Source organism: Medicago sativa, chromosome 3 (genome assembly GCF_051527215.1).
Source record: "Medicago sativa cultivar Bolivia chromosome 3, Bolivia_mono, whole genome shotgun sequence".
NCBI classification, from domain to species: domain Eukaryota; kingdom Viridiplantae; phylum Streptophyta; class Magnoliopsida; order Fabales; family Fabaceae; genus Medicago; species Medicago sativa.
The window spans coordinates 91,638,725-91,665,693 of record NC_140751.1 but is presented as its reverse complement, the minus strand read 5'-3'; the positions used below and the strand labels follow the sequence as shown (position 1 = coordinate 91,665,693).

The following is a 26,969-nucleotide window of genomic DNA, read 5'->3' as shown; positions in this document are numbered from 1 at the left end:
TTTTGTTCATATGTTTCTGTTTTGAATTGATCTTTGTTGTAAACATGAAAGTTGTTGATATTTGTGATATTTTTCCAGTAGCTTTAGTTTGACATGAAAATATGTTGTGGATAATTTATTATGTTTTTACAAAGATACATAGTGAATTATTGTCGATGTTTAAATACGATGTTATATGAAGTTGTTTATGATTGATCAATATGATATTGATAAATATGCTTTATGTGATTCTTTTTGATGATTAAGTTGATATGATACATTTCTTTAATGATGATATGATATTCAAGCACTGTTATATGCTGTATTTGTCGCTGTTTGTTGCTGTTGAACCTTGACTTAATGTTATAAGTAAAGTGACGTGTTATAAATACATTAAGTAAATACTTATGATGTTTAAAGTTAGTGTAATGCATTCAATGATGATCATATGTTGTGAACTGTCCATACGTTGTCTATGTTGCTGTTGAGTTTTAGCGAAGATGTACAAGTCGGTCTAAGTTGTCATGATTTAAGAAGTTGTCCATTTTAATGGAATTGAATAAGATGTTCACGTTGTTGTCCAAGTTGTAGGAAGATTGTGTTATTGCATAGTCAGCGATGGGGGCTTAATGCCCGACAGGCTCTTGATGACCTTAGCGATGGGGGCTTAATGCCCGACAGGTTCTTGATGACCTTAGCGATGGGGGCTTAATGCCCGACAGGTCCAAATATGACCTTAGCGAAGGGGGCTTAATGCCCTGGTGGTACCACATGCATATTGAAGTTGTCTAAGTTGTTGTTGAAGTTGTCTAAGTTGTTGTCGAAGTGGTCTAAGTTGTTGTTGAAGTTGTTGTTGCATTGTAGAGTCGTCATAACTTATATTTAATGATGATTTGATAAGTGATGTTCGATGATGATGTTTTGATTATGATTTAATGATGATGTTTGTTTAAGAAGTTGATTATGAACTTAATTATGAAGTTGTTTTCGATAAATGATATGTTTTGATAATGATACTTATGTGAATTACATGATGATGCTTATGATTATATTTGGTGTTAGACGTTGATGTTTGTGATTAATATATGTGTTGATGTTTGTAATTAATATTTGATGATGTATGCTGATGTTTATGATTAGTAATTGATGTTATATGATGATGATGTTTATGTCTATAATTAAGATGATATAAGATGAAGTGTATAACTAATGTAGGAGATTAATGATGCTAGTTAATGGAGTTTAAGATATGTTAATGATGTTTAAGTTGTTGAATGTACTTTATATGATTTATATGTTTAATATTTTTGTTTTGAGAAATCTCACCCCTCTGCTTGGAAATGTTGCTCTTCGTATGGGTAACTTGCAGGTAATCAAGATTAGAGGCGTCGTGAGTGGACTCCTCACATGTGTGTCTAGGTGCTCTGATACGTAACGGGATATGGGACTTGACTTTACTTCTATTCCTTACGTATTGTTTATGAACTTTTATGAATAAATATTGAACTAAGACTTATGAGATTTTCCGATGAGGTCTGCGTGCCAAAGACTTTTTATGTTGAAAGAACTAATTCCGCTGCGAAGTTTGAATTACTTATGTTAAATGATTTTGAAGAATAAATTGTTATTTATTCAGTTTATGAATTTTTAAGAAGTGTAGCATTCCGTTTAAAGTTGAATTACTCTGATTTTTAATTATGAAATTTTTACGTTGGGAAAACGGGGTGTTACATCCACACCATTATCAGATTCTGATGATTCTGATGATGATATACCCTTAACCCAACTCTTTCAAAAACCAGTAAAAAGCAAGTCAACATCAACCAAAACCAACAAAAAGCCCTCTCAGTCAACTACTTATGAGCCAGTTGGTCACATAATTAATGAGAAGTTGGCTGAAATGGCTGTGCAGAGAGAAAAAGTCATTGAGACTATCTTTCGCCTTAACCCTCAACCCCTTAACATTCAACCTCTCAACATGATTCCTCCGGAAAATGTTGAATCTACTTCAGAAAAGGCCTCTGAAGCAACTCCAGAAGCAACTGCTTCTGAAAACGTTGTTTCAGAAAACCCCCATCAACAAACACCTGAACCACATAAACCCACAACACCCCCACAATCACCAATAGCTACCATTGACCCCCAACTCAACACTCAAACATCAACTTCACCACAACAACCACCAACTGAAACTGAATTTCAACCTTTACCTGAACACTCCCCAGAACCAACTCCTATGGATGTTGACAACTCTCTAGTCAATGTTCAAGCCTCAACCTCTACCACACACATTGCTTCTGACCAGCCTTCATCTTCAAACACACAAACACACTTTACCATTCCAGTTCCTAACCCTGTTCAAGATTTGGAAATCAGTGATTCTGATCTTGAAATCCTTGAACAACCACCCTCAAACATCCTGGAATCTGGATATATTAATCCTGAGCTTCTCACAATCCTGAGTCAGATGCATAATCTTGTGGATCAACGAAGGACAATTGATCTCACAAGTGCATATGAAGACTCCTGGGCATCTCTTCAGAACCGGGCAACTGAGCTAATTGAAAGCATAAGGGCTAAGTGCATCAGAAGCAAGGAAGCTTCTGTCAGGAAGTTAATGGAGCATCTGAATCAGAGTCTCAGAGTAAGAAGTTCTACACTGCTCCTGGCAAACCAGCCTTTCTTCTCAGAAACGGCCTACTTGACCAGAGAAGCAAGGTTGTGTAAGCTTCTGAAGAAACAGATGGCACAGCAGCAGCAAGAAGCTAAGGAAAGGGAACAGGCTCTTCTCCAGAGGCAACAACAGCTTGAAGAACTGTTGCAGAAGAAGATTGAAGAAATGGAGGAGATGAAGAAACAACATCAAACCAACCCTTAGTTGCACACCCTTGTGTTTTTCTTTTTGTTTGTTGTTTGTTTTAAATTCCTAGTCCTTGCTTCTGAAACCATTCTGTTTTAATTCTCTTTGCTTCTGAATGCTTACTGATTCTGACTGTTTAGCTGCTTCTGATAATTGGATATTCATGTTCATATATTTTGATCTGATTTATTTAATTAATTTCTTGTATACTCTCTTTTGTTTGAGTTTTTCTCAAATCTTTTTGTCTTTTATGCTTATTTTTATCTTTTTTGATAATGACAAAAGGGGGAGTATATGTGACAAGTATTTAAAGGCTCTGAGCCCCATTAATGGCATTTGAAATTTTTTGAAAAACTTCTATCATTTTTTTTACCTTATTGGTATAAGCTATGAACGAACTAAGAAGTATCAAAATTCAAGTAAAATTAATTGAACCATTCTTCTTTTCTATAAGTTAATTCTTTCATTGATTCAATTTTTTTTTAAAGCTCTGATATTTTTTATTATGCGAAAAATGAATTTAATTAACCTGGATAGAACTTAGGGGGAGCTTACAAACCTCACCTTAAAGACTATCAGACTCAGGGGGAGTTTGAGCTTACAAACCTCAGACTCTGAGCTTACAAACCTCAGAACCCCAAAATCAACTTGTTAATTAGATTAACAACAATTGATCAATTTTAAATACTTTTGTTTGTCATCATCAAAAAGGGGGAGATTGTTGGAACAAAATGTGTTTAACAATGAACCTTAAAGAGTTTTGATGATAACAAGGTATTAAAAATTGTAAATTGGACTAGCTAATATTTGTTCAAGTGTACAGGACCATAATTATAAAGTTACATCATCATTGGTTCTGAATGAGCAAATAAAGAGCAAAAGAAAATGAAGCTTAGATGATTCTGAAGGCAAAGCGCTCCTGAAGTCAAGCTGCTCCTGAAGAAATAGCGCTCCTGAAGTAAGCTGCTCCTGAAGAATAGTGCTTCTGAAGACAAGAGGTCCAGAAGCCACATCATCAGAAGCTGCGTCATCAGAAGCTGCAGAAGTCATATCATCAGAAGCTGCATCATCAGAAGCTGCCTCATCAGAAGCTATTTCACCAGAAGCTGAATCTCAACTGGATTTGCAAAAGATTCAAGAATTGAAGAATTATCAATGCAAAAACTGTCTATTGGATTCGAAAACACAAACAAAGGATTAGTGGAATTTTGCAACGGTCATTTCAAAGGTGTTTGAAGGCTTGTGCTTGCATTTTGGACGAAAGCGTTGACATTGTACTTTGTACGAATTGTACAACCACGTTCTCCACTACTCTGTTTTGTGTCCACGCTTCAAGACAAGAAAACAGCTCCAGAATACGGTCTCGCCTGCATATATGTTCCTTTGGATAAGGAATGGATTTCAAATTGGTTCTTCATAGGACAACAACCAAATCAGGCAAAAGATCATTGGTGAAAGATCAAGCTTCAACTAACGACTCTTTGGTGTGCTGGCAATTTCACAACGTCTCTTTCACACCTCTATATACAGGAGTGAAGACCTAGAGTTTTGGTAATGCAAGAACGCTGAACGAAAGACTCACAAAATTTTCACAAGTACCAAACCTCTGCTGAAATTGTTCTGCATTCACTTAGAATTTCTGTGTCTCAAAGTCATATCTTAGAAATTCTTAAGTCCATTGAGTCTGTATCTGATTTGTATTGTGAGCACCTCTGATTGTATATCAAGTGTTCAACCTTAAACAATTTTCTGTGTAATTTTGTTTAGTTAGGAAGTCTCTTGCAGTTGTGCTTGAGCAGGAAGTCTCTTGATTGTGTTCTTGAGCAAAGGAAGTCTCTTGCTTGTGTGCTTGAGCATTGGAAGTCTCTTGCTTGTGTGCTTGAGCATTTGTAATCAGATATTACTCATAGTGAAATCTCCTTGGAAGTGCAAGGGGGACTGGACTACTTCCGGATTGTGGAAGGAACCAGTATAATTGCTTTGTGTCGTTCTTCTTCTCTCTCTCTCTCTGTTTTATTCCGCTGCATTTAGATTCTGATTATCATTTCAGAAGCTGTCTCACCTAGCTTCTGATCAGTGTGTTCAGTTTTTAGGAGAAACGAAGAATTTTTCAAAACACAATTCAACCCCCCCTTCTTGTGTTTTTCTCACCTTCAAGTGACACTTACATTTCTATTTTGTAAAATACGCTCTCATTCTATCAATTACATTCACATTTACTAAACAGAGAGATGAATGTGTCGTTAAATGAATATTTTGGTGTTATTTAAACAGAACTAAGGAGAGGTGGATAAATGTAATTTCTCGCCGTTTGACTTTTTGAAATCCTATTATTGAAAAGAGCAATGATATTTGAACAACCATTTCATAACAACTTTTGGGACAACCATGTTGTTCTCTTTTGTTATTGGTCAAAAACAATGGAGAGAGAAAAAGAAAGAGAGAGAATAATAACACAATGTGAGTATGAGAGAGAAAGTTGTCCAAAAGTTGTACAAAAATAGTTGTACAAATATCATTTCTCTATTGAAAAAGAGAAAACATAATTCGTTTGTCCTCTTGAAATAGTTTTAATTTACTTATAGGAGGCTGATTTGTTTTCTTAAAAGTTTCTTTGTCTACTTTTCCACTACACCCTCTTTCTTCAAACTCCTTCAAGTTCCATTTCTAAAATCTAGTCCGTTTTTATGGGGTGGTGTTGAGGATGGCAGCAAAATTCATTGGATTAAGTGGGATAACAACTTCGATGATTTCTCCATAGATGTCTTTTATCTTTATTTGCATAGCGATTGATTTAAAATAGATTGTCGGCGAAAAACAACCTCGTCTTAATATATTTCTCTCATTTAGACAACCACTTATGCGTGTCTAGTTGCCATTTTGATGAAACTACACATTTATTTTTGTATTGTCTGATGTTTGGTAAAGTTTGGATGGATGCACAATGGTTTGGGTTTCAATTGTGCAATGCATAATAATAGTTGGACTCATGTTATTCGGTTTATAGGTTTGACTTCTCGTGGTAAACAAGTGAAGAAGGGCATTCATGTTATATGGTTGACAATGTTTTTCATCAGACGGAGAACATCTCAAGCCCTACTATTGATATGGTACAAAATTTATTGTGGGCATGATCAAAACTAAGGTGTACGTTTTGTGTTCGATATTCATCACTGAAATATCCACCCTCTATTGGAATGCCCACCCTCTAGTATGTTTGGGTGCTGTTAATATTTGAAGAATTGATTCTATTATTCTTCATTGATGGAGTTGTAAGTTTATTTAATGAATTATACTTTTATCCTGCATTTTCAATTTGCATGTTCCAAAAAAGGAAATCTTTAACAAGATATTAAATCTTCATTTAAAAATTATACAATATTCAAACATAATTGAGAAGAGAGACCTGATTTCATTAGGTTTCCCTCCTGAAAATCCAATCCATTTACCATTGTTTATGTAAATATTGTAAATCATTGAAGCAACTTTGCTTCTGTCAATACCAGATATAATGAAATCCTCAAGAGCAATTTCATGTTTACTTAAAGACTTTCCATTACATTTTTCTTGTAGCTTTTGACAAAGAAACTTGAGCTTCTCCTCATAAGTTTTACAAATGAAGTCAAAGCCTCTAAGTCCTTCTTCAGAAGCTTTCAGATCCAATAGAGTTGATTCTTGTTGTTTCATTAAATCAACATATTTTTCTTTTAAATCTTTCAACTCATTGGTTCTCAGTTCAAAATGTGTAAGGAGTTCCTTAAGAGACTCAATAAGTTCTTCTTTGGGAATTTTATAATATACCTCATTTTCATCTTCAGAGTCTGAGTCAGGATCTGCTTCTGAAGTCACAGTAGCCACTAACCTCATAGCTATATTTGCTTCATCTCCAACTTCCTCCTTTTCAGACCCAGATTCACTATCTAAATCTTCCCAGGTTGCCATTAAACTCATCTTAATCTGCTTTCTGAATTTCCTTGAGTTGAAACTTGATTTCTTTGACTTATCCTTTGATTTCTCCTTCTGAAGATCAGGGCAATCAACAATGAAATGTCCAGGCTTCTTACAGTTAAAGCAACCCTTCTGATCTTCTTTCTTGGAGCTCTTGTTACAACCTCTCTGACTCAGAAACTTCCTGTTCTTCCTTGCCAGATACTCAAGCTTGATGGAGAGCATAGCCATCTTCTCAGTAGGATCTTCATCAGAGTCTCCATCAGGTGACTCTTCTTCAGATTCAATAACTTTAAGAGCTTTTGATGACTTCCCTTTAGATGGTAGAGCAATAGATTTACTCTTCTTAGCAGGCTCATGTTCATTTAGACTTATCTCATGAACCTTGAGAGAGCTGACAAGATCTTCAACACTTAAAGTGTTTAAATCTTTAGCTTCCTCAATAGCAGTAACCTTAGGTCTCCATCTAGCAGGCAAGCTTCTTAGTATCTTGCTCACATGATCAGAAGCAACATAACTCTTCTTCAATATTTGTAATCCAGAGACTAGGGTTTGAAACCTTGAGTACATCTCCTCAATAGTTTCATCATCCTTCATCTTGAAATATTCATACTGATGAATAAGCATAAGAGCTTTTGTTTCTCTGACTTTCTTGTTGCCTTCATAGTTTGCACAAAGAGAAGCAAACATTGCCTTAGCAGTGGATTTATCACTCATCTTCATATACTCTGCTTTAGGTATAGCAGTGACAAGTGTTCCTCTGATAGTATGATGCTTCTTCTAGAGTTTCTTCTGAGCAGGAGTGTGTTTCTTTCTATCAACAGCAGTTCCTTCTTCATCAAGGACCAAGTCACCAACACCATCTTCAAGTATGTCCCATAGTTCTTCATCTAAACCCATGACATAGCTGTAGAAGTTGGTTTTCCACCAAGAAAATTCTTCAGGATCTCCATTGAACTTAGGAACTTTTCCAAAGTTAGATTTCTTGTTGTCACCATAATCATATGGAACAACATTGTTGTTCCCAAATCCAGAACTGGAGGAATCATCAGACATGTTTTTCTCAGATCTTTTTCTGTTACACTGTTAAGTGTTAATACAACAGACCAAGGCTCTAGATACCAATTGAAGGTGAGAAAAACATAAGAAGGGGGGTTGAATTGTGTTAGCCTTTTCTTCGTTTTCTCCTAAGCTGAAAACACTGATCAGAAGCAGATAGAGTTCTACTTCTGAAGTGATGTTCAGGACTAACTTGCAGCGGATAAAAACAGAGAGAGAGAGAGAGAGAAGAAAGACACAAAGCAATTATACAGGTTCCTTCCACAAATCGGAAGTAGTCATGGCCCCCTTGCACTTCCAAGGAGAGTTCACTAAAATGTAATATCTGATTATAACTGCTCACTGTTAAACTTAGCAAGAGACTTCAAATTGCTAAAGCACAACTGCAAGAGACTTCATATGCTCCTGAACACAATCAAGAGACTTCTAATGCTCAAGCACAACTGCAAGAGACTTCTAATCAAACAGAATTACAAAGAAAATGTTTGAGTTTGAACACTTGATATACAATCAGTGGTGTTCACAATACAAATCAGATACAGACTCTTAAGACTCTAGAATTTCTAAGATATGAACTTTGGAAAAGAAATTCTAAGTGAACTTTTGAATTCAGAACAATTTCAGCAGAGTTTTGGCATTTGTAAATTGTTGTTGAGTCCTTGCCAATCTCTAAGTCTTCACTCCTTTATATAGAGGTGTGAAAGAGATGTTGTGAATTGTCAGCACATCAAAAATAGAGTCGTTTGAAGCTTTGATCAACCACCAATGATCTCTTGCCTGATATGGTTATTGTCCTGTGAAGGATCAATTTCAAATCCATTCCAAATGTGAAAGAACATCGTTGCAGGCAGAGCTGTTTTTCTTGTCTTGTAGCAGAGACAAAAACAGAGTAGTGGTTGTACACTTCATGCAATTGTACTTTGTCAACGCTCTTTAAAGAACAAGCATCCAATGCCTTCAAATCCTTTCAAAATAGTCGTTGCTTCGCTCTTCCAGTCTTCTGCAATGCTTAAACGAGATTAAATCCATTGAACAACCATTGAAGCTTTAAGTCTTGCATCTCCTGATGAACTTCAGCTTCTGGTGATCTTTAGCTTCTGATGAGATGCTTTTGATGAACTTTCTTCTGATGACGTCATCACTTCAGGAGCACTTCTCTTCAGATGCTTCAAGCTTCCTTTTTGTTGATTCCTTAGCTCCCTTTTGTTCTTCCAGAACCTGTTTAAGATGTCAAATTTTTGTCTATGGTCCTATACACTTGAACAAATATTAGCTTATCCAGTTGACAATTTTTAATACCTTGTTATCATCCAAACTCTCAAAGGGTAATGTTAAACACATTTTGTTCCAACAATTTATTGTGGGCATGATCAAAACTAAGGTGTACGTTTTGTGTTCGATATTCATCACTGAAATATCCGCCCTCTATTGGAATGCCCACCCTCTAGTATGTTTGGGTGCTGTTAATATTTGAAGAATTGATTCTATTATTCTTCATTGATGGAGTGATGAGGTTGTTTTTTAACATCAAACAAGATAAGTATCTGTGTATCGTCTCCACAGGGAATAGTGCGTTATCAATGACAGTTTAACATCAATTATCATTCAAAGTATTAAGAGTGCTTGTTTGTTTGAATTGTAACTAGCTAAACTAATTTGCAGAAAGTAAAAGTTGAGATTAATAAGGCTTGAAACTTGTTAGGAGTAGAGTTCCTTAACCAAGCATCACACGTAACCTAATGATCCATACGAATTCTAGCTTTATAACCAAAATTATCACAATCAATTCTAAACTATCCTTCGTGTCCAAAGGGATATAATTAACTCTAAGGTATCGTTTAAACATTCGTGTCCAAATCCCTTAAACGATAACAAAGTCGATCGGATAACCTAATCGACCGTGTCCAGCCTGATTAAGTATTCGAAAGCATTTAACTCTTGATTGTGGTGATTATCACAAGATTAACAAAGATGTCAAGTAAGTTAACCTAAGATATATTGCTACTCTAGCTCTAGATTCAAGAGTTTGTGTCCAAAGCATCTTGAATCTCATTGAAAGAATTAACACAAGAATAACAACAATATTGAATATAAATTGCTAGAACCATATATTGCAAGATCAAAAGATTACATGTTTAGCAAGGATCAAGTACCTCTCATCCCAACAAAGGGTATTTAGCTACACATCATCATGGGAGCCTTGCAAGGATGGATTGAAAAGGAAGGATTCATTACACTTGTGATGTCTCAACAAAGGAATAAAGATCCAACTTCCAAAATCACTCTCACTCTATATGATCTACCCTATTTCTCTCTATAAAATATCTAAAGCTAAAACCTAAGAGAAAAACTAAGAAAAATATCAAGCTAAGATCCCAACATAATAATTTCAAGGAATAGCAAGTGGGCATTTAATAGCCTCTGTTCTGCTTGAGCTCGCAAATGCGAGCAGCATCACTCGCAGATGCGAGTGATTCTTCTAGTCCAATGAGATGCTGCCATGTCATAAATGAGGAGGTCAAACCGCCCTAACTCGCATCTGCGAGTAAGGGAGCTCGCAGTTGCGAGCTGCTCGCATTGGCACTCGCAGTTGCGAGTTTGAGTGTGAGTTGCATGCCTCCTGGATCAACTTCTGCCCAAATAGTACTTTTTCATGAGTTTTGGTCTTTGATCAGTGTCTTGAGGCTAATTCCTGCATAAAAGGATAGAGTAAGATATATAAAGCGTAATAAGGCATTTAACACTTATTTCTCGGCTTTTCCTTCAATAACTTGTAAAACAAGTAACAAAAAGTGCATGAAATATAACATGAAATTAACACTTCTTGGCACTTATCATGGAGTTGTAAGTTTATTTAATGACTTATACTTTTATACTGCATTTTCAGTTTGCATGTTCCAAAAAAGGAAATCTCTAACAAGATATTAAATCTTCATTTAAAAATTATACAATATTCAAACATATTTGAGAAGAGATGCCTTATTGCAATTTTTTTGGTTTAGAAAATAATTTTTGTTCCTTTGGTGAGAGGAGTAAATATAGAAGCCCAAATTAAATAAATTTCCCTTGTTGGCACGTAACAAGCAGTTCACGTGGAAATTGGTATCACTAGTATTCACTAGATGAAAGTTATACCCCACACCCTTACATTTATACCTTGACCCCAACATTTGACACAAACTACCAAGTTTACCCTTTTTTACCCTTTCACCCATTCACCCCACATATAAACCCTCTCTGGCTCGAAAAACGCTTCCAACAATCACTACCAATCAATAAGTATTCTTTGCAAAAACGTTTCCATGTTCTTTCTCTTAACTTTTTCAAGTGTTTGTTCTTTTAATTATTTACCGAATCTTTGGTTGAGGTTTGAGATTTTCTGGGTTTTTAAGGTTTACCGGAATCTAGAAATGTTGATTTGGTTCACAAGAATCGTATTCATGTAGGCTTTCAATGGAATCATGTTCACCGCAGTCATGCCTTTGATATAGATGCTGAGTTGATTGATTATCAGGTTCAGATCTGTATCTCGGAAATTGCCGATTTATAGCAGGCATCAAAAAACTTACACGATGTTTTCCAGTTTGGTGGCGTCATTATTCATAACAGGAACTAGAAGACACTGTTAAATTTAATATATTATCAAAACAAACTATTTGAATCAATCATCCTTTTTTTTCCGATGAGATCAAAAAGGTGCAACTATCGTTGAGATCAAAATGTGAATCAATCAAATAATTTGTTGTTTTAAAACTACATTGATTAACCCCCAAACCCCCCTTTAATTTTTTTAGTTTGCTTCCAATTTTGTTTTATTGAAAAAAATAATGGTTTTCTGTATTGTTAAGTGTTTTTTTTTATAGTATTCCCAAATCAACAAAAACTAAACACACCAACAAAGAATCTAAAGATTTCCGATTTTAAATTTGGAAATGTGACCATGAGTTTTTGGAAATTTAAAACAAATCGGAATCAAATTTTGAAGTTTTCCGGAAATAAAATTTGAATAAGAAATGTTACATATAATTCTCTAAGAAGTATGTACTTTGAATGTTATGTAGGGGTGTATTCACGATGAATCAAATGTTGTAAGTGAAGGTAAAAAATGAAGTTTAAAAAATTAAATAATAAAAAGGGTAAAATTGGAATTATATGTAATTTGTAGGGGTGAAGGTGTAGATGCAGGGGTACAGGGTAAAATTTCCTCACTAGATGATTAAAATACTTAACTGTTACGGCGCTAATCAACACTAATTGAAAGTTCATAATATGAAGCGTATTTTTCTTTCTTCAAGAAGACGTTACTTATTATGCATCCAATCCAATCTTGAAAGGAATTATAGAGTTGCATTGAATAGGAATTGCATTAAGTTCATTTTCTTTCTTCAAGAAGACGTTACTTATTATGCATCCAATCCAATCTTGAAAGGAATTATAGAGTTGCATTGAATAGGAATTGCATTAAGTTCATCAAACGTTAAGCCAAATTTACTATGCTTAAGTGTGCCTATCGAGTGCACATGAACACAACCAAAAAAGAAATTAATCACGGCAAACAAACAGTTAATTTCTTTATGACTTTATCTATAAGATTATAACTGACGTTCAAACGGACACTTTTTTGTTCTTTTTATTGCGTTAATACGTGTAAAATATGAATAATATTTTTTTGAGAATAGTTAAATTTTGATTGAAATTATAAGCATTGATGTTTGTGATTTCAAATTATAACAACGCTGATCTTTTTAATTTACACCAACTCTATAACAAATATAACATAAAATTTTATCTTTCTCAATAACATCAACAATATAACATTATTATAGAAATATTTGTTTAACGATATAATTGTAATAATAAATAATCTAACCTAAAATATCCTATTTTCTTTATATTGTTATAGATAATATTGTTCATATTGTAGCAAAGATTGTTCAAATCTTAATAAAATTTAACTATTTTTAATTAGTAATTTAAGTAATATTAAAAAAGGGTAAAAGAAAAGTAAATAAGATACTTTTAATGAAGCTTAAAATTGGAAAGGGAAAAATGAAGTCCAAATTGTTGTATTTTCTTTATATCTACTAGCGAAAAGACGGACACTCACATGTCCGTCTTTCCGCTCTTTTTATTGCGTTGACACGTGCAAATTATGAACGTTATTTTATATGAAATTTTGATTTTGATTAAAATTATAAGTACAGAATTTTGTGACTTTTAAATGTAATAAAGCAAAAAAACCATGTTTATCTTTTTCAATAACAACGGTAATTTAACAAATACAATCTAAATTCTTATCTTTTTTAATACCACCAACAATATAATATTAATGTAGGAAAATTTGTTTAAGGGTATGATTGTAATTATAAAAATACAGTCAAGAATCTCCATCACCTTCATATATGTTATAGATAATATTGTTCCTATTAGTAGTGTGATTTTTCCTATTTTTTGGGATTTAATTTTTTAATTAAAATTTAAAATAATATTACTAAAGAATAAATAGTTTAAATTATTTACTACTATTATTTCCATTATACCTTTACACAAATTTTCTTATATGAATGTTGTATTGTTGGTGGTATAAAAAAAGATAAGGATTTATATTATATTTGTTAGATTATCGTCGTCATTGAAAAAGATACATATGACATTTTGAGTTTGTTAAAAGCAAAGTCACAAATTGGAGTTGTTACAATTTAAAAGTCACAAATATTTGTACTTCTAATTTTAATCGAAATCAAAATTTCTTATAAAATATTGTTCATAATTTACACACATTAGAACGAAAAAACGGACACATGAGCGTCCGTCTTTTCGCTAGTATAATATAGATATAATCAACAATTAAAGCCCGGACAAAGAATGAGTACCATTTTTCAAATACACTATTTTTAAAGTAGCGAAAAGACGGGCACTCATGTTTCCGTCTTTCCTTTTTTTTTTTGCGTTAACGTTTAAAAATAATGAACGGTGTTTTTTTTTTAATGAAATTTTGATTTTGATTAAAACTTAAAATATAAAAGTTTGTTGTTACAAGCTGTAACAAACAAAACTAACCATCATTATCTATTTCAATGACACCAACAATATAACAAAAAATATTCTAAATTATTTTTTTAATGACATCAACAACAAAAAAAAGTTGTTGTTTAAGGGTATAATTGGGATATTGAAAAAGTAAGTATATTTAAATTTGTTATACTCATCTGGTAAGTATATTTTAATATTTAAATTTATTCTTATCTATTTATTACATGTGTGTCCTCGTGAGCTTAGCTCAGTTGGTATGGACAATGCATAAAATATGCAAGGTCCGGGGTTCGAACCCCGGCCACCACCAAAAAAACATGTGTGATTTGTATTGAGAGAATATTTTTGGAAAGGAAAAATACAGCCCAAAAGTATTGAAATGGTTAATTTTCTTTATATATAGTACTCCCTCCGTTCCTTTTTAAGTGTCTTTTTAGGGTGAATTTTTCGTTCCTATTTAACTGTCTTTTTTATATTTTAAGGGTACGATTTGTCAATTATACCCTTTGTCAATTACTTTTATCTTTTTCAATAAAACTAATTAATGCTTTCTATTTGAAAACTAAAGTTTGTTTTTTTTTTAAATAAAGTTTTTTCTCGTTATCTTCAAATTTAAACAAAATTTTGTTCCAAACAACGGTTCCAAGAAGAGTTAAAATTCTATAAATAAGAAGAATAACAATTGTTAAAAATGTGAGAATCTAGCATTGGTTGAAGCCATAGTTGAAGCCTTAACTTTAATTAAAGGAGTTGGAAGGAAGTTAATTTTTTCTTAACTTTTGATTAATGTGAAGTTGGAATAATTTTTATATTGACTTAAAATAATTTAAAAGATGTCCACAATATTTATAAAATCGACAATTGTTTGTTATGAGAGAGGGGGAGAGAGAGAGAGCACAAAAAATAAATAGAAATTTGTTGGAGAAAAAAATAATAACTGACAATTGTTTGTTACGAGAAAAAGATAACATATTAAATTTATTTGAAAGATAAAGTGTGTGCGTAAAAATAGGAATTTATTGGTGGATTAAAATGAGGGTATAATTGGAAGAAAATGTGCAAAAATATACATTTTGCTATTTTTGTGTTAATTTTCTAAAAAGACACTTAAAAAGGAACGGAGGGAGTATAGATCAAGTAAACCCATTAAATTTGATTTTCATATCTTTCTTCCGTAACTAATAATTGATACAAACATTTTTTTTATAATAACGTTACAATCTTATTAATAGAATTTCTACCCTAAATAATTCATTTTACGTGAACAAAAGTTTTTTAAAAAATCTTTATTTTAAAAACAAAAGCTATAATTTTTCATATCTTTTCATCCGTAAGTAACTGAAAAAATATATTTTTTTAGTAACAAACTTTAATTCATTTCTCCATAACAAACAAAAGTTTGTTTAAAAGAAGGAAAAACAAACTTTGGCATATATGTTTGCAATTATATAAAGGAACCTATTGTCCCAAATACATACATCATCGAAGCTCCTTCCTCTAAAAAAACATCCTTATAGTCTCGTCGATATTGATTTGTTTTCTTCATTCCCTCACAATATTAAAATGGCATTCTTTAAGGCTTTGGTTTTATGCTTTTTAGTGATCAATATGGTACTGCGCAACTATCCACACCTTTGGAGATACTTTAGGTTGGACAATTGGTTTTGATTACAACACATGGGCTAGTGACAAAAACTTTACCGTTGGTGACAGTCTCTGTGAGTATTATTAATTCTTTCTTTGTTGTTTGTTTAGTTTTAAATTGCATCCGTACAGTTTACAAAACTAATGTATGTGACTTTATTATGACAGTTTTCTACTATGGAGTTGGTCACACAGTGGATGAAGTTAATGAAAGTGACTATGAATCATGCATAACTGGAAATTCAATTAGTACAGACAATAACGGTGCCACAACCATTCCCCTCAAAAAAGAAGGAACTCGTTACTTCATATGTGTTGTTCCTGCACATTGCGCAAGTGGCATGAAACTCTCTGTTGAGGTTAAGGCTTCTTCTTCTGCTTTTGCTGCTCCTTCTGCAACACCATCACCATCAGGAAAAGGTTCACCTTCCGATGGCACCCCCACCGCAGCAACCACCACCACACCCTCCAACAATACCACCACTACTCCTACCATGCAAAGTGCATCTTCAGCTACTTATATCTCACCAATTGTTGCTCTCTTTTTTATTGTTTCATGGACCTTGATCAATCAAATATTGGTGTGAGATAATTTTCAGAGGTATATATAGCCAGTGCTTTCGTAGTTTCTTTTCCTGTTCCATATCTTTATGAATTTGAATTCTTGTTTACCCATGAGGATTTTGTAGTATTAATTAGTAATTTAGAAATCTTGCATTATTTTTCTGTTTTCATTGTTGTTCTGAATATATTGAATAATTGTGAACAAAATCTAGAACTCAAGTTAGATCCTTTGGGGATTCTTAGTTGATGATAAGTTTAAAGATTCGGGTATTAGTTTGCAGTACAATTAACGTGTAATGGTGAACTACCGTTGTTAAAAACGCAAGAGAAAGAACACATAAACGTAAAAGTGCAGAAGAAAAAAAACAAGAACTAAATTAAAAGAAAATGGTATTGCTACAAGTAAAACTGAGTTATATACATCGTTCGATTAAACAGTCGATAAGATGTTTATCTTATGTGGTCATATGTGTAATCTTGTAGGTTAATTTACATATTGAAAATGAACTCTTTTGCATGAGGTGTGAATGTGATTCTATTTATAGAAAAAGAAGGAAATTAACTCCTATGGTGCAACATGTCAAGTTTCTTCTAACGAACTTGAAAAAAATTTCATGCAAGTTTCTTTAGGTAATATTGAGTTCTTGAATGCTGAGGACTTCCCAAACATAACTATTTTTCAAAGACTTCAAGAATGCTTATCTTGGAGTCCACCTATATTGGCTACGAATTCTTATACCGGCCGTAGAGGCACTTTACTTTGAATGTCCTTTTCGAGTAAGATCCTCGAATCACCAATTTTTTTGATGTTATCATTTGAGAAATGTACTGAAAATTTTCAACATAACTTACTAAAAAGCTTGAAACGAATATTTGCATATAACAAAAGTTAGTTTAGTTAGTTTGTTAACGTAACATGATTATTTCTCTCTTTTGTTCTTACTACATACTATTTTGTTTTCATCTTTTTGCCATATGTTTTACAGTATCCTTTAGGTATAGGAATGCCCTCAACAGAATATTAATCAAGCTCAATGGTATTGTGCAGGGTCTGTCTAAGCTATCTCTGTTCCTCCTATGGTCCTTGACGAGACAATTAGCATTGTCCTTGGGCTCTTTTTGGTTAATTAAATAAATCTATTGAATCTAATTATAAATGAATGTTCCATCCAATAAATTATGCAATTTGGATCCTCTCATACTCATTCTCTCATGTTGTCTTTCCTGCCTTAATTTGTACCACAAAAAAAAAATTATGTGGAAATATCTTACTAGGCATTGACAAACATTTCCAACGTCACATAAAACAAAACACGGGTTAATTAGGATCTTGGAAAATTTAACAGGAGTTGTCAATAAAAGAAAACTTGTGAATTATCATAGAGAGCATACCAATCAAGCAAGGAAAATGTTATAAATTATAGAGAAATGATATTTGTACAACATTTTTTTTGAAAACTTTTGTAACAATTTTCTCTCTTATACTCACATTATATTTTTACCTACAGTGCCCAAAAGATGCGGTTAGTGACTTATACGGAGCTTCTTCTTGCGATTGAAGCTAGCACATGGAATCAAGCAATGAAATTAACATAGAGAGCAATGTACGAAGTATGAATATTTCATATAAAAATTTTAGAACTATCATGCAAAATCTTTGATTTCAATACTTTATCAGAAAAAATCCATAGATTAAAGTTGAGGATCTTGATGCAATCCTTTAATAACAACGTGAACATTAAAGAAAGCTGGAGTAACTCAATTCCAATTACAATAATGTGGGAATGATACCCACTTGACATATGATACTCAGTACATGATTAAAGCGATACATTTTTTTTTTTTTTAAAAGAATTAGAAGTTGATGTTTAACTTGATTAGCTTGACAATCACGATTCACAGCCACCCATGTGTTCACAAACAAGATATATTTCTTTATACATTCTCAGTTGACATTACATTTTTTTATAGTTCCTATTAAAGAATGGGTGGCAATTGTGGGGGTTAACCTTGCTTGCAATAATATAAAGCAAAATCAGTATTCCAACATCCTCATAGTTTCCTCATCAAATGGCATTCTCTAATATCACTTTGGTTTTGTGCTTCTTTTTAGCAATCAACATGGCACTACCAACGCTTGCAACCTTCTACACTGTGGGAGATTCTTTAGGCTGGCAAATTGGTGTTGAATATACCACATGGACCAGGGACAAAACCTTTGTAGTCGGTGATAGCCTCGGTAAGAACTAGGAGCTAGAAACTTTTCTACTTAATTTCAAACACAACTCAATACTTGCTTTTTCTCCATAACGAGAACAAAGCATATATAGAATTATATAATTGTTAACAGAAAAATAAATAATTAAAATTTTATCAATTTCATAATTGTTTACATTAATTTGACAGTGTTTCTCTATGAGGCTAGACACACCGTGGATGAAGTTGCAGCAAGTGACTACAGCTCCTGCACTACTGGAAATCCAATTAGTTCAGACAGTAGTGGTGAGACAGACTGCAGGAATTCATTACTTCATATCTGCTACTCTTGGAGACTGTCCAAGTGGCATGCGTCTTGCTGTTAAGGTTGAAGCTGGTAGTGCTTCTATTGCAACATCGTCATCAAGGAAGGAAAGGGTTACCTTCTGATGGCACTCCCTCCACTACGTACCCTTACTAGACAAAATGCATCTTTAGTCACTAATTGTTGATTTATTGTTCACTGTGATCTTCAATTATGTATTGGTATGTAGTACAGAGGCGGTGCTTGGATGGTTTTCTTTTCATTTTTCAAATTATTGTCTCTTCATTTTCGTTAGCAGTCAAAATAAATAAATTATCTCTTCAATTTTCAAATTATTTCTTGTAGCTAGTATTAATTAGTTTTTTTTTTGACAAGAAGAAACTTATTGCATTTCATCCATGATAATAGTAGAGATACAAGATGGAATCCTAATATGAATATGGAAACTAGCATGACGCAAAGCCACTCAGCTAGTATTAATTAGTTATGTAGTACAAAACGTCTAATTGAAGGTGTGTCTCGTATCCAACACTAACATGTGTGATTGCATTTAATTATTTTCATTTCTAAGATATGTGCCGGTGTGCATGTTGTGTTCATGTATGTATGGATCAATGATTTAGTAGTAATCTAGGAAATCTTGCATTCAGTTATTTTCAAATTATTTCTTGTTTTTCGATCCATTCAGATATATAAAGGTTATTGGTTATGGAGATTTTTCTTTCCTTCATTTTTTTCAATTGATTTAGGATTTTGTCATGTTGATATCAGGGTAAAGTCCTAACATAAGTGAATTGGGTAGATAGAAAATAAAAATCTGAAAAGATTTATTTAACCTATTAAATCTTTGGTAAAATACCTAAATCGGTTATATATTCGCTGCTATATTTTCATTCACTTGCATGCATTATTTAATATTATTTAATTTAATAATTCAGTTTCAATCACATCCTCCTTTCATCTTTCACTCCAACAACAACACTCCCTCTTCTTAAGTAATTCACTGCAATGGCTTCAAACTCACTGTCATGGCTTCCAAGTTGTTCACTCATTAATTAGTTATTTATTATTTACTTTAATTTTGATTTTGTTTGTTTTGTTGGAAACTAATGCTTCTAAGTTGCAAATAAATTGATGGTTCTTATCTTACTCTTCCTTTGTTCACTGTTTGTAAGGTGTTCAACTAATCAAGCTCAAAATTTGTAAGAGTGAGGTTGATGGTGTTTTGTTAAAACTTGAATATGCAATTAACAATGAGGGTCCTTTAATGGTGGTGTTTTATTCTTATTATTTTGACGGTGATTTATCACAGTAAGTGCAACAGAGTGTGAAACATATATGTTGAAATAAGTTTCGCAAGGTATTCGCGAGGAGGTGGTTCACTATATATAAACGACTGTAGAGTTGTTTGTTGAAACTTGAAACTAACCAAAAAAAATGCGAAATTATTTAGAATTTTGTTGAAGTGTGAAAATTATGGTCCTTAGAACATGTCTTAACTCGTTGAGATTGTTGTTGTTTAACTATAGGTCCAGAGAACAGATTTACTCTCAATTCTCACAAATTTTGACTACTTAATCATGAAAGAGATATTCTATATTGGGGATCCTTAAAAACCTACAGGGTAAGTCTCCATTTCATTATGGGGAGAAACGCAATTGTCACTGACTTTAGATTTCAATTGTTGTAATTTTTAAAACTTCAATGTTTAACTTCTTGCCTACGGTGATTTTGGTATTTTGCAACTACAAACCACCAGGTATAGTCGTCTTACGTCGTACCAAGGTGCGTCAAATTCATAACAATGGTCATGGTCAAACAATTAATTTTCTAATACTACTGAATAACTTCACCTGTTACTAACTTATCAGCGTGTTTGTTTAAAAGTGTTGGTTAATAAAAGTGGAATAGAAGATTCAACTTTCAAGTGCATTTGCACTCACATCTAAGATAGGTATAAATGACACATACACATTTTATTTTGTTAAAGACACTCACATTACATGAAACAGACAAACCCTCAACTTCAGTGAAACATGGAATGCATCACTTAGATGATTGTGAAACCACAACCACTAAAGACCCCTCTCCAAAACAAGAACACACAGAGCGGCACTATCAATATTTAGCGTCCTATACTGCGTTATGTTCGTCAAATTATTGACCCAATTAGCTTAAACGTGTGCTTTTTATTGTTTGCTAGTTACAGTGCAACGTACCGTTAACATGACAGTGTTGCACAAAAACATACTTGTAAAAACCTTCGAGAATAAGAAACGTTTTATGTTGAAGCTTTGTGCACGCGGATAATGTTTTCCTAGTATGTGTCGCTAAGCACATGCGTAGGTGACATGGAAAGGACCACAAACATGTGTTCATATGTGACACCTGTTAAAGCCAATTTCACTTTGTTCTCAAACAATTGAACAAAACACCAAACACGCACCCCTATCCACTCTTTTTCTTTAGAAAAAGCCAAAATTAATCATTAATTTATTTTTAAGTCATAAAAAATACAACACTCCAAATACACTTATTAATTGACATGACACATGCTTAGACCTAAAAGACGACAAAATTTTGGTCCTTCCATGAATACGATCGCTGATTAATTCCCAAAATCTAATCGCAAACAAACAAACAAACAAACTATCCATAATTATCTGATAGATACTGGATAAACTTTGACCGAAATAAACTTGAATCTAAAACTTAATCAAACCAAATTAGTAACAAATTTATAAACCTAAATACAATGGGAAATCATAAACAGATTTAAATTAAGGATGTGGCAGAAATAATCCGAAATCAAAACAACAATAACAACAACAATAGCAATAATTATAATAAAAATAAAAATAATAATAATGATAATGAGTCTCAGAGTCAATAAAAGAAACCCTAAACCCTAATACTAATAATGATAATGAGAAAACAAAGGATCTCCGAGCAATTCGTATCAGTAAGATCTTAATCATCCATAATCACAATCAGAATATATTAAAAATTAAATAAATAAACAAAGTTTCATATGATAATCATATATAATATAATAATATAATAAAACCCTAACTACCGAAACGCCACGTCATACTCCAGATCTACATCAGCAAAGCAGCAGCGACGAAAGCGGCGACAGATCCGCCAACGACGGAGGCTCTGAATGAAGCGGCGGCGCTAGCACCAGCGGGAGCCTCAGCAGGTGCATCGCTGACAGCAGGTCCAGAAGCAACGGGAGAGGTTGCAGGAGAGACGGCGGGAGCAACGGGAGCTGGAGGAGATTCGATAGGAGCTTCAGTGGGAGAGGTGGATGCGGACTCTGGTGTTGGAGAAGGTGGAGATGAAACCTTGGGAGATGGTGAGGATGTTGGTGGTGTGGCGGATGATTTTGGTGGTGTGGTGGTGGAAGAAGGAGGAGTGGCGGTGGATTTAGGTGCAGGCGCTGCTGGTGTTGCTGGTGAAGCTTTTGGTGCGGCGGTGGGTGAGGTGGAAGGTGCTTCGCCGAAAGCGGTGGTGGCGAGTAAAGCGAAAACGAAGAAGAAAGCAACGTTGGAAGACATTGTTGATGATTTGATTCTGAGTTTTCTTATTTCTTTTTTCTTGGAAGAAAGAAACTTAGAAGAAAGAAAATTGGAAAACTGTGAAATAATGAAGAAGAAAGGGAATGGGTATTTATAGTGGAAGTTTAGCGAGAAGTTAGGAGAAGGAAAAGGGTTTTTCCGGGTCAACACCGCTCCACCGGTCATTCTCAACAATATTATTTTTTACCATTAAAACTAAACGATTTTTTGTTATTTTTATTCATTGTTATGGGAGAAAAATTAGGGACTAGATTTACTTGCCATTTAAATTTTGATTTGATTTCTCTCGCTTAATAACAAACTTTTTTTTTTTTTTGTGAATATGAAGGGGTTTCCGAGAAAAAAAAGGAAGCAAATTTTACCCTAAAAATCTCTTGGTTATCCTAATAAATTGACTTGATTCAAATTCAAAATTAAAATTATGATGATTTGATTATCTAATGAAAATTTTACTTGATTCAAATATAAATTATATTATATTTATTTATTTAATTAAGTAAAGAATAATAAAATTGTAAATAAAATAAAAGTTTAATAATGGTGGGTTGACGGTCCAAACAATTTTGCACACACAATCAATCAAAATACTTAGAATCGTCATATCAATTAATGTTTTTAATTTATGTGGCAATTTGAAATGTTTTGATTGGTTGTGTGTGTGCAAAGTTGTTTTGAATCATCAACCTACCGCCATTAAACTCATAAAATAATTTAAATATATGGATTTTTTTTGACACATAAATATATGGATTGTTGTTGTTGTTGTTGTTGTTGTTGTTGTATTTTGAATCATGTTAACCAGTGCCTCGGTCGATCCGAAGCACCGTTTAAAGAAATCAAAAGAGGAAGTTTTAAGTTGAAAATATTATATGTTTAAAAAAAAGTTGAAAATATTGTTTTTTAAGTATCAACTATACAACTTTCAATGTAATTCTTTCAACAAAAAAAAAACTTTCAATGTAATATTACTATATTTACTTCTTTAACTATTTTATAGACACTCGTTAATATTTCCCTTGTTTTTTAAGTGGTGGATTATATTGTTGTACTATTATTATAATTATTATTGTGTTCCTTCTTAAGATTTTATGTTTGATTCTCCTTATTGTCAATCTGAGTGGAATACTAATTTAGCTTCTTTAAAAATATTGTTAATGTTATTTTTTTTTTGGTACAAAAATTGTTATTGTTATTATTATTATGTGATATTTTTTGACAAAATTATTGTTAAGTGACACTAAACGTTCTAATACTTTTTTTTTAGGTACAAAACGTTCTAATACTTGGATAATTTCCATCACACCAAAAAATAATAAAATTTCCATCAATATCAGTGGACCACTGAATACGGATGAATGTGATATGATTAAATTAAATTTAATGTAATTAATACGTATTTGGTATAATAGATCTTAAAAATTAAATTAAATTAAAAGAAAGTATTTATGAACAAAAAAATTGGATTTTACAATAGAAGTCTCTGTTCAAAACCGAACCAATCCAATAGAAAAACTGTAAACTGAATCAATTCAAACCGAAACCGCAAAACACTGCATTTAGTTCGGATGTATTCAGATCAATTTTTTGTTTGGCTTTAGTCCCTGTACTTTATAAAAAATTTGACATTGGTCCCTCCGTTAACTTTCTGTTAAAAAAAAAAAACAAAACTAACGGAGTGCCACATGGTCAAATCATTTTACGACACGTGACACACTAAAAAACAAAAATTCAGAATTAAAATGAATTAAATAAAATAATTGATTTTTTTTTTTAGCAACCAATGTAATGAACAATACAAAACCTATATAATAGGATCCTCATTCTCACACAATAATGCAGAGTTTCCATCCACCACCATGCCTCCGTCAGATACCTTCATCTCCTTCCAAATTATAATTATTATTATTTGCAACGTAAGAAGATCCATTATCCATGATCACAAAACTTGAAGAAATTATAAAACCCTAGTTCTGGCAACAAGAAAAATAATAAGTAGGAATTGTGACGATTATCTATTATTAGGGTTTATCCAAGGTTTATCTAATAAATAAAGGGTTAAATATGTTTTTGGTCCCAATAAAATTGCGACCTCCTAAGTTTAGTCCTTACTTAATTTTAATAGCTTTTTTAATCCCTACAAAAAAAAATTTACTTATAATTTTAGTCCCTGCTAAAATAAATTTTGTTTAATTATCCGTAAACTCTTAAATTTTTTAACGATTCTTTTTATACAAGTTTAGAACACTATGACAGATTCATTTACTAAAATCTATAATTTTTTAACATGAAATAAGTTAAATATGAATTTTTTAAAACGACAAAAGTTTAAGATATAAGTAACAAAAATATGGACGTAGAAATCAAATTTTTGCAATATTTTTTTCGGAGGACCTTTTAATAACGTTCTTAACACGCCTGTAAAAAATTGTTGAAAAACTTAAGAGTTTAAGCATAAATTAAACAAATTTGGATTGAGTAAGGACTAATATTGAGTGCAGAAATTTTTTGTAGGGATTAAAAATGCTATTAAAATTAAGTAAGGACTAAACTTACAAGGTCGCAATTTTGTAGGGACCAAAAACATAATTAACCCATAAATAAATAAATGAGAATAGCGAGCGAAAAGGCAAACCTGTTTATGGGAATCTTCTGGTGCTGCTGCTTAAGGTTGAAATTGAAATGAAAGAGATGAATCAATTTTGGATTAATGATAATAAGATCAACGGACACAAATGTTTAGATCCACGACGTCATCCACCATATGCGTAATTAATCAATTATTTTATTTAATTTATTTTAATTCAGAATTTTTGTTTTTTTAGTGTGCCACGTGTCGTAAAATGATTGACCACGTGGCACTCCGTTAGTTTTGTTTTTTTTTTTTAACGGAAAGTTAACGGAGTGACCAATGCCAAATTTTTTATAAAGTGCAGGGACTAAAGTCAAACAAAAAAAAATGTAGGGACCAATGCCAAAATTGGATGAAAGTGCATGGACTAATCACACATTTAAACCTAAGAAAAACACTAATTAAATATATATCATTTGGACCAATACTCATAGAATTTCAATGGAAACTTTAATAAAATGACATATTTTTTTATCTTATTAAGTTTCTTCTTTGCTTTTTCTTTCAAAAATCTATTTATGTACTACTTGAATTTTTAGAGAATGATAAATATTTTAGTCTTTTGTATTTCTTACAAAATAGGATTACTTTTTGTCCGTGTTTAAATTTGATCTACGTAGTTGGAATGAAAATAAAATTGTAACGTTGGATGAAATTTAAAACATTGCTGAAAATATGTTATGTTTTATCTTTTTAATTTGATTTTAATGTTGGAAAAAAAAAATTGTCTAAAAAACCGCACCAACCAATCCAATCCAATCCAAACCGCATTGGTTTGGTTTGGTTCGGAGTTTATTTTAAAAGCCAACCAAACCAAACCAAACCAAACCGCATACTTATTTATCTTGCTGTTCGGATGACTTTTAGCCTTAAAACCGAACCAAACCAAACCAAACCGCGAACACCCCTAGAAGAGTCCATTTGTGCAGTTTCGTCACATGTATTGCCTATTGTTGTTCATTACACATTTTGTACAGAGTAACTAAGTTAAGTTTGATGTCCCCTCGGTCTTTATACTTTTTCTTTATTAATACAATTTTTGTTTTCTTAAAAAAAAGTTTTAATGATCGACTCAATTTTATATATTTAACTTAGGAATAGATATCCACTATTTTCTTTAAAAAAAAATATCCACTATTTAATCAAGAATAATAAACTCCTAAGCTTTGATAAAGTGGTTAAAAAATAGATCTTTGAATTGAAGGTTTCATGTTTTAAGGGTGTTACCTAAAAAAAAAATTGTTTTAAGGGTGTTTGTGGTGCGGTATAGATAGGATATAAGGTAAAAGATCATCCAATTCAAAAAAATTAACACTCACAATTGGATGACTTGAAAAGAATCAATTTGATCTTATGTGATGATTTAGTTTTGATCAGTTTTTGGTTATCCAAATTATGATTTTATGAAATTTTTTGTGTGCTTTAATTGGAAAGTGACAATAAAATAGTAAAACATAATTAAGTTAAGGGTAAAACTGAAAGAAAAATGTTACACAAAGACGAAATATTTTTGGGTCATGCTAATTTGTGTTCTACGGGCACATATTAAGGAACCTAAAAAAAACAACTCTGCATTGGAAAACATAACATTTTAACTTCTAAAAAATTGAATGGACAACTTTTGATACGTATATTTCTATAATGAGTTCATTAACATGTGTCATTGAGGGCACAAGTTAGCATTTGTCAATATTTTTATATATAAGGTCAAAATTATGTTTTTTTAGTGTCAATATTGTTGGGAATTGTTACTCCTGTTATTGTAAGTTGCTCTTATTTTAATGGGATTTAACTATTTTTTAATTGATAGTATTATAAAAAATGATAAAATAATGTTAATGAATAAAAATTGAAGGAAAATTCCAACCCAATAGATTGTATCTCCTTTATATATTGTCATAGATTAATATTATAAAGACACTAAAATTATAGGTTTGATGAACAATATAATATACTTCCAATTAACGTGCATCAAAATTGAGTAGTTTGTTTCACTAAAATTTAGTTTATTTTCTCAACAAAAAAAAATTATATGATAGCCTATCACCTTCATCCATCTATCAAATATTGAATAAGCTAAAAATGTTACAATTATATTTAATGTTTTTAACCTCTTATTGACTATCATAGTCTTTAACCCTCGTGGATGAG

At 32.4% G+C, this 26,969-nt stretch overlaps 1 protein-coding gene and 2 pseudogenes across 2 annotated transcripts; 2 read left to right on the top strand and 1 right to left on the bottom strand.

Annotated features, from left to right (window-relative positions):
* The first annotated feature begins 15,442 nt into the window (after positions 1 to 15,442).
* On the top strand, positions 15,443 to 16,201 carry LOC146941924 (blue copper protein-like; annotated as a pseudogene).
* A 1,890-nt stretch (positions 16,202 to 18,091) lies between these two features.
* LOC146941923 (blue copper protein-like) lies at positions 18,092 to 18,940 on the top strand (annotated as a pseudogene). The gene is made up of 2 exons (XR_015032516.1): positions 18,092 to 18,326; positions 18,494 to 18,940. The product of XR_015032516.1 is annotated as a blue copper protein-like (transcript).
* Positions 18,941 to 21,552: 2,612 nt separating this feature from the next.
* Positions 21,553 to 22,255, bottom strand: LOC146941922 (uncharacterized). Its single transcript, XM_085755790.1, has one exon. It carries the CDS (start codon positions 22,166 to 22,168, stop codon positions 21,710 to 21,712), a length of 459 nt encoding a protein of 152 aa, XP_085611916.1. The 5' UTR covers positions 22,169 to 22,255; the 3' UTR covers positions 21,553 to 21,709.
* Positions 22,256 to 26,969: the final 4,714 nt, after the last annotated feature.

Excerpts from the sequence above, each read along its gene's own strand:
- LOC146941922 (XM_085755790.1), bottom strand. The coding sequence starts at position 22,168 with ATGTCTTCCAACGTTGCTTTCTTCTTCGTTTTCGCTTTACTCGCCACC.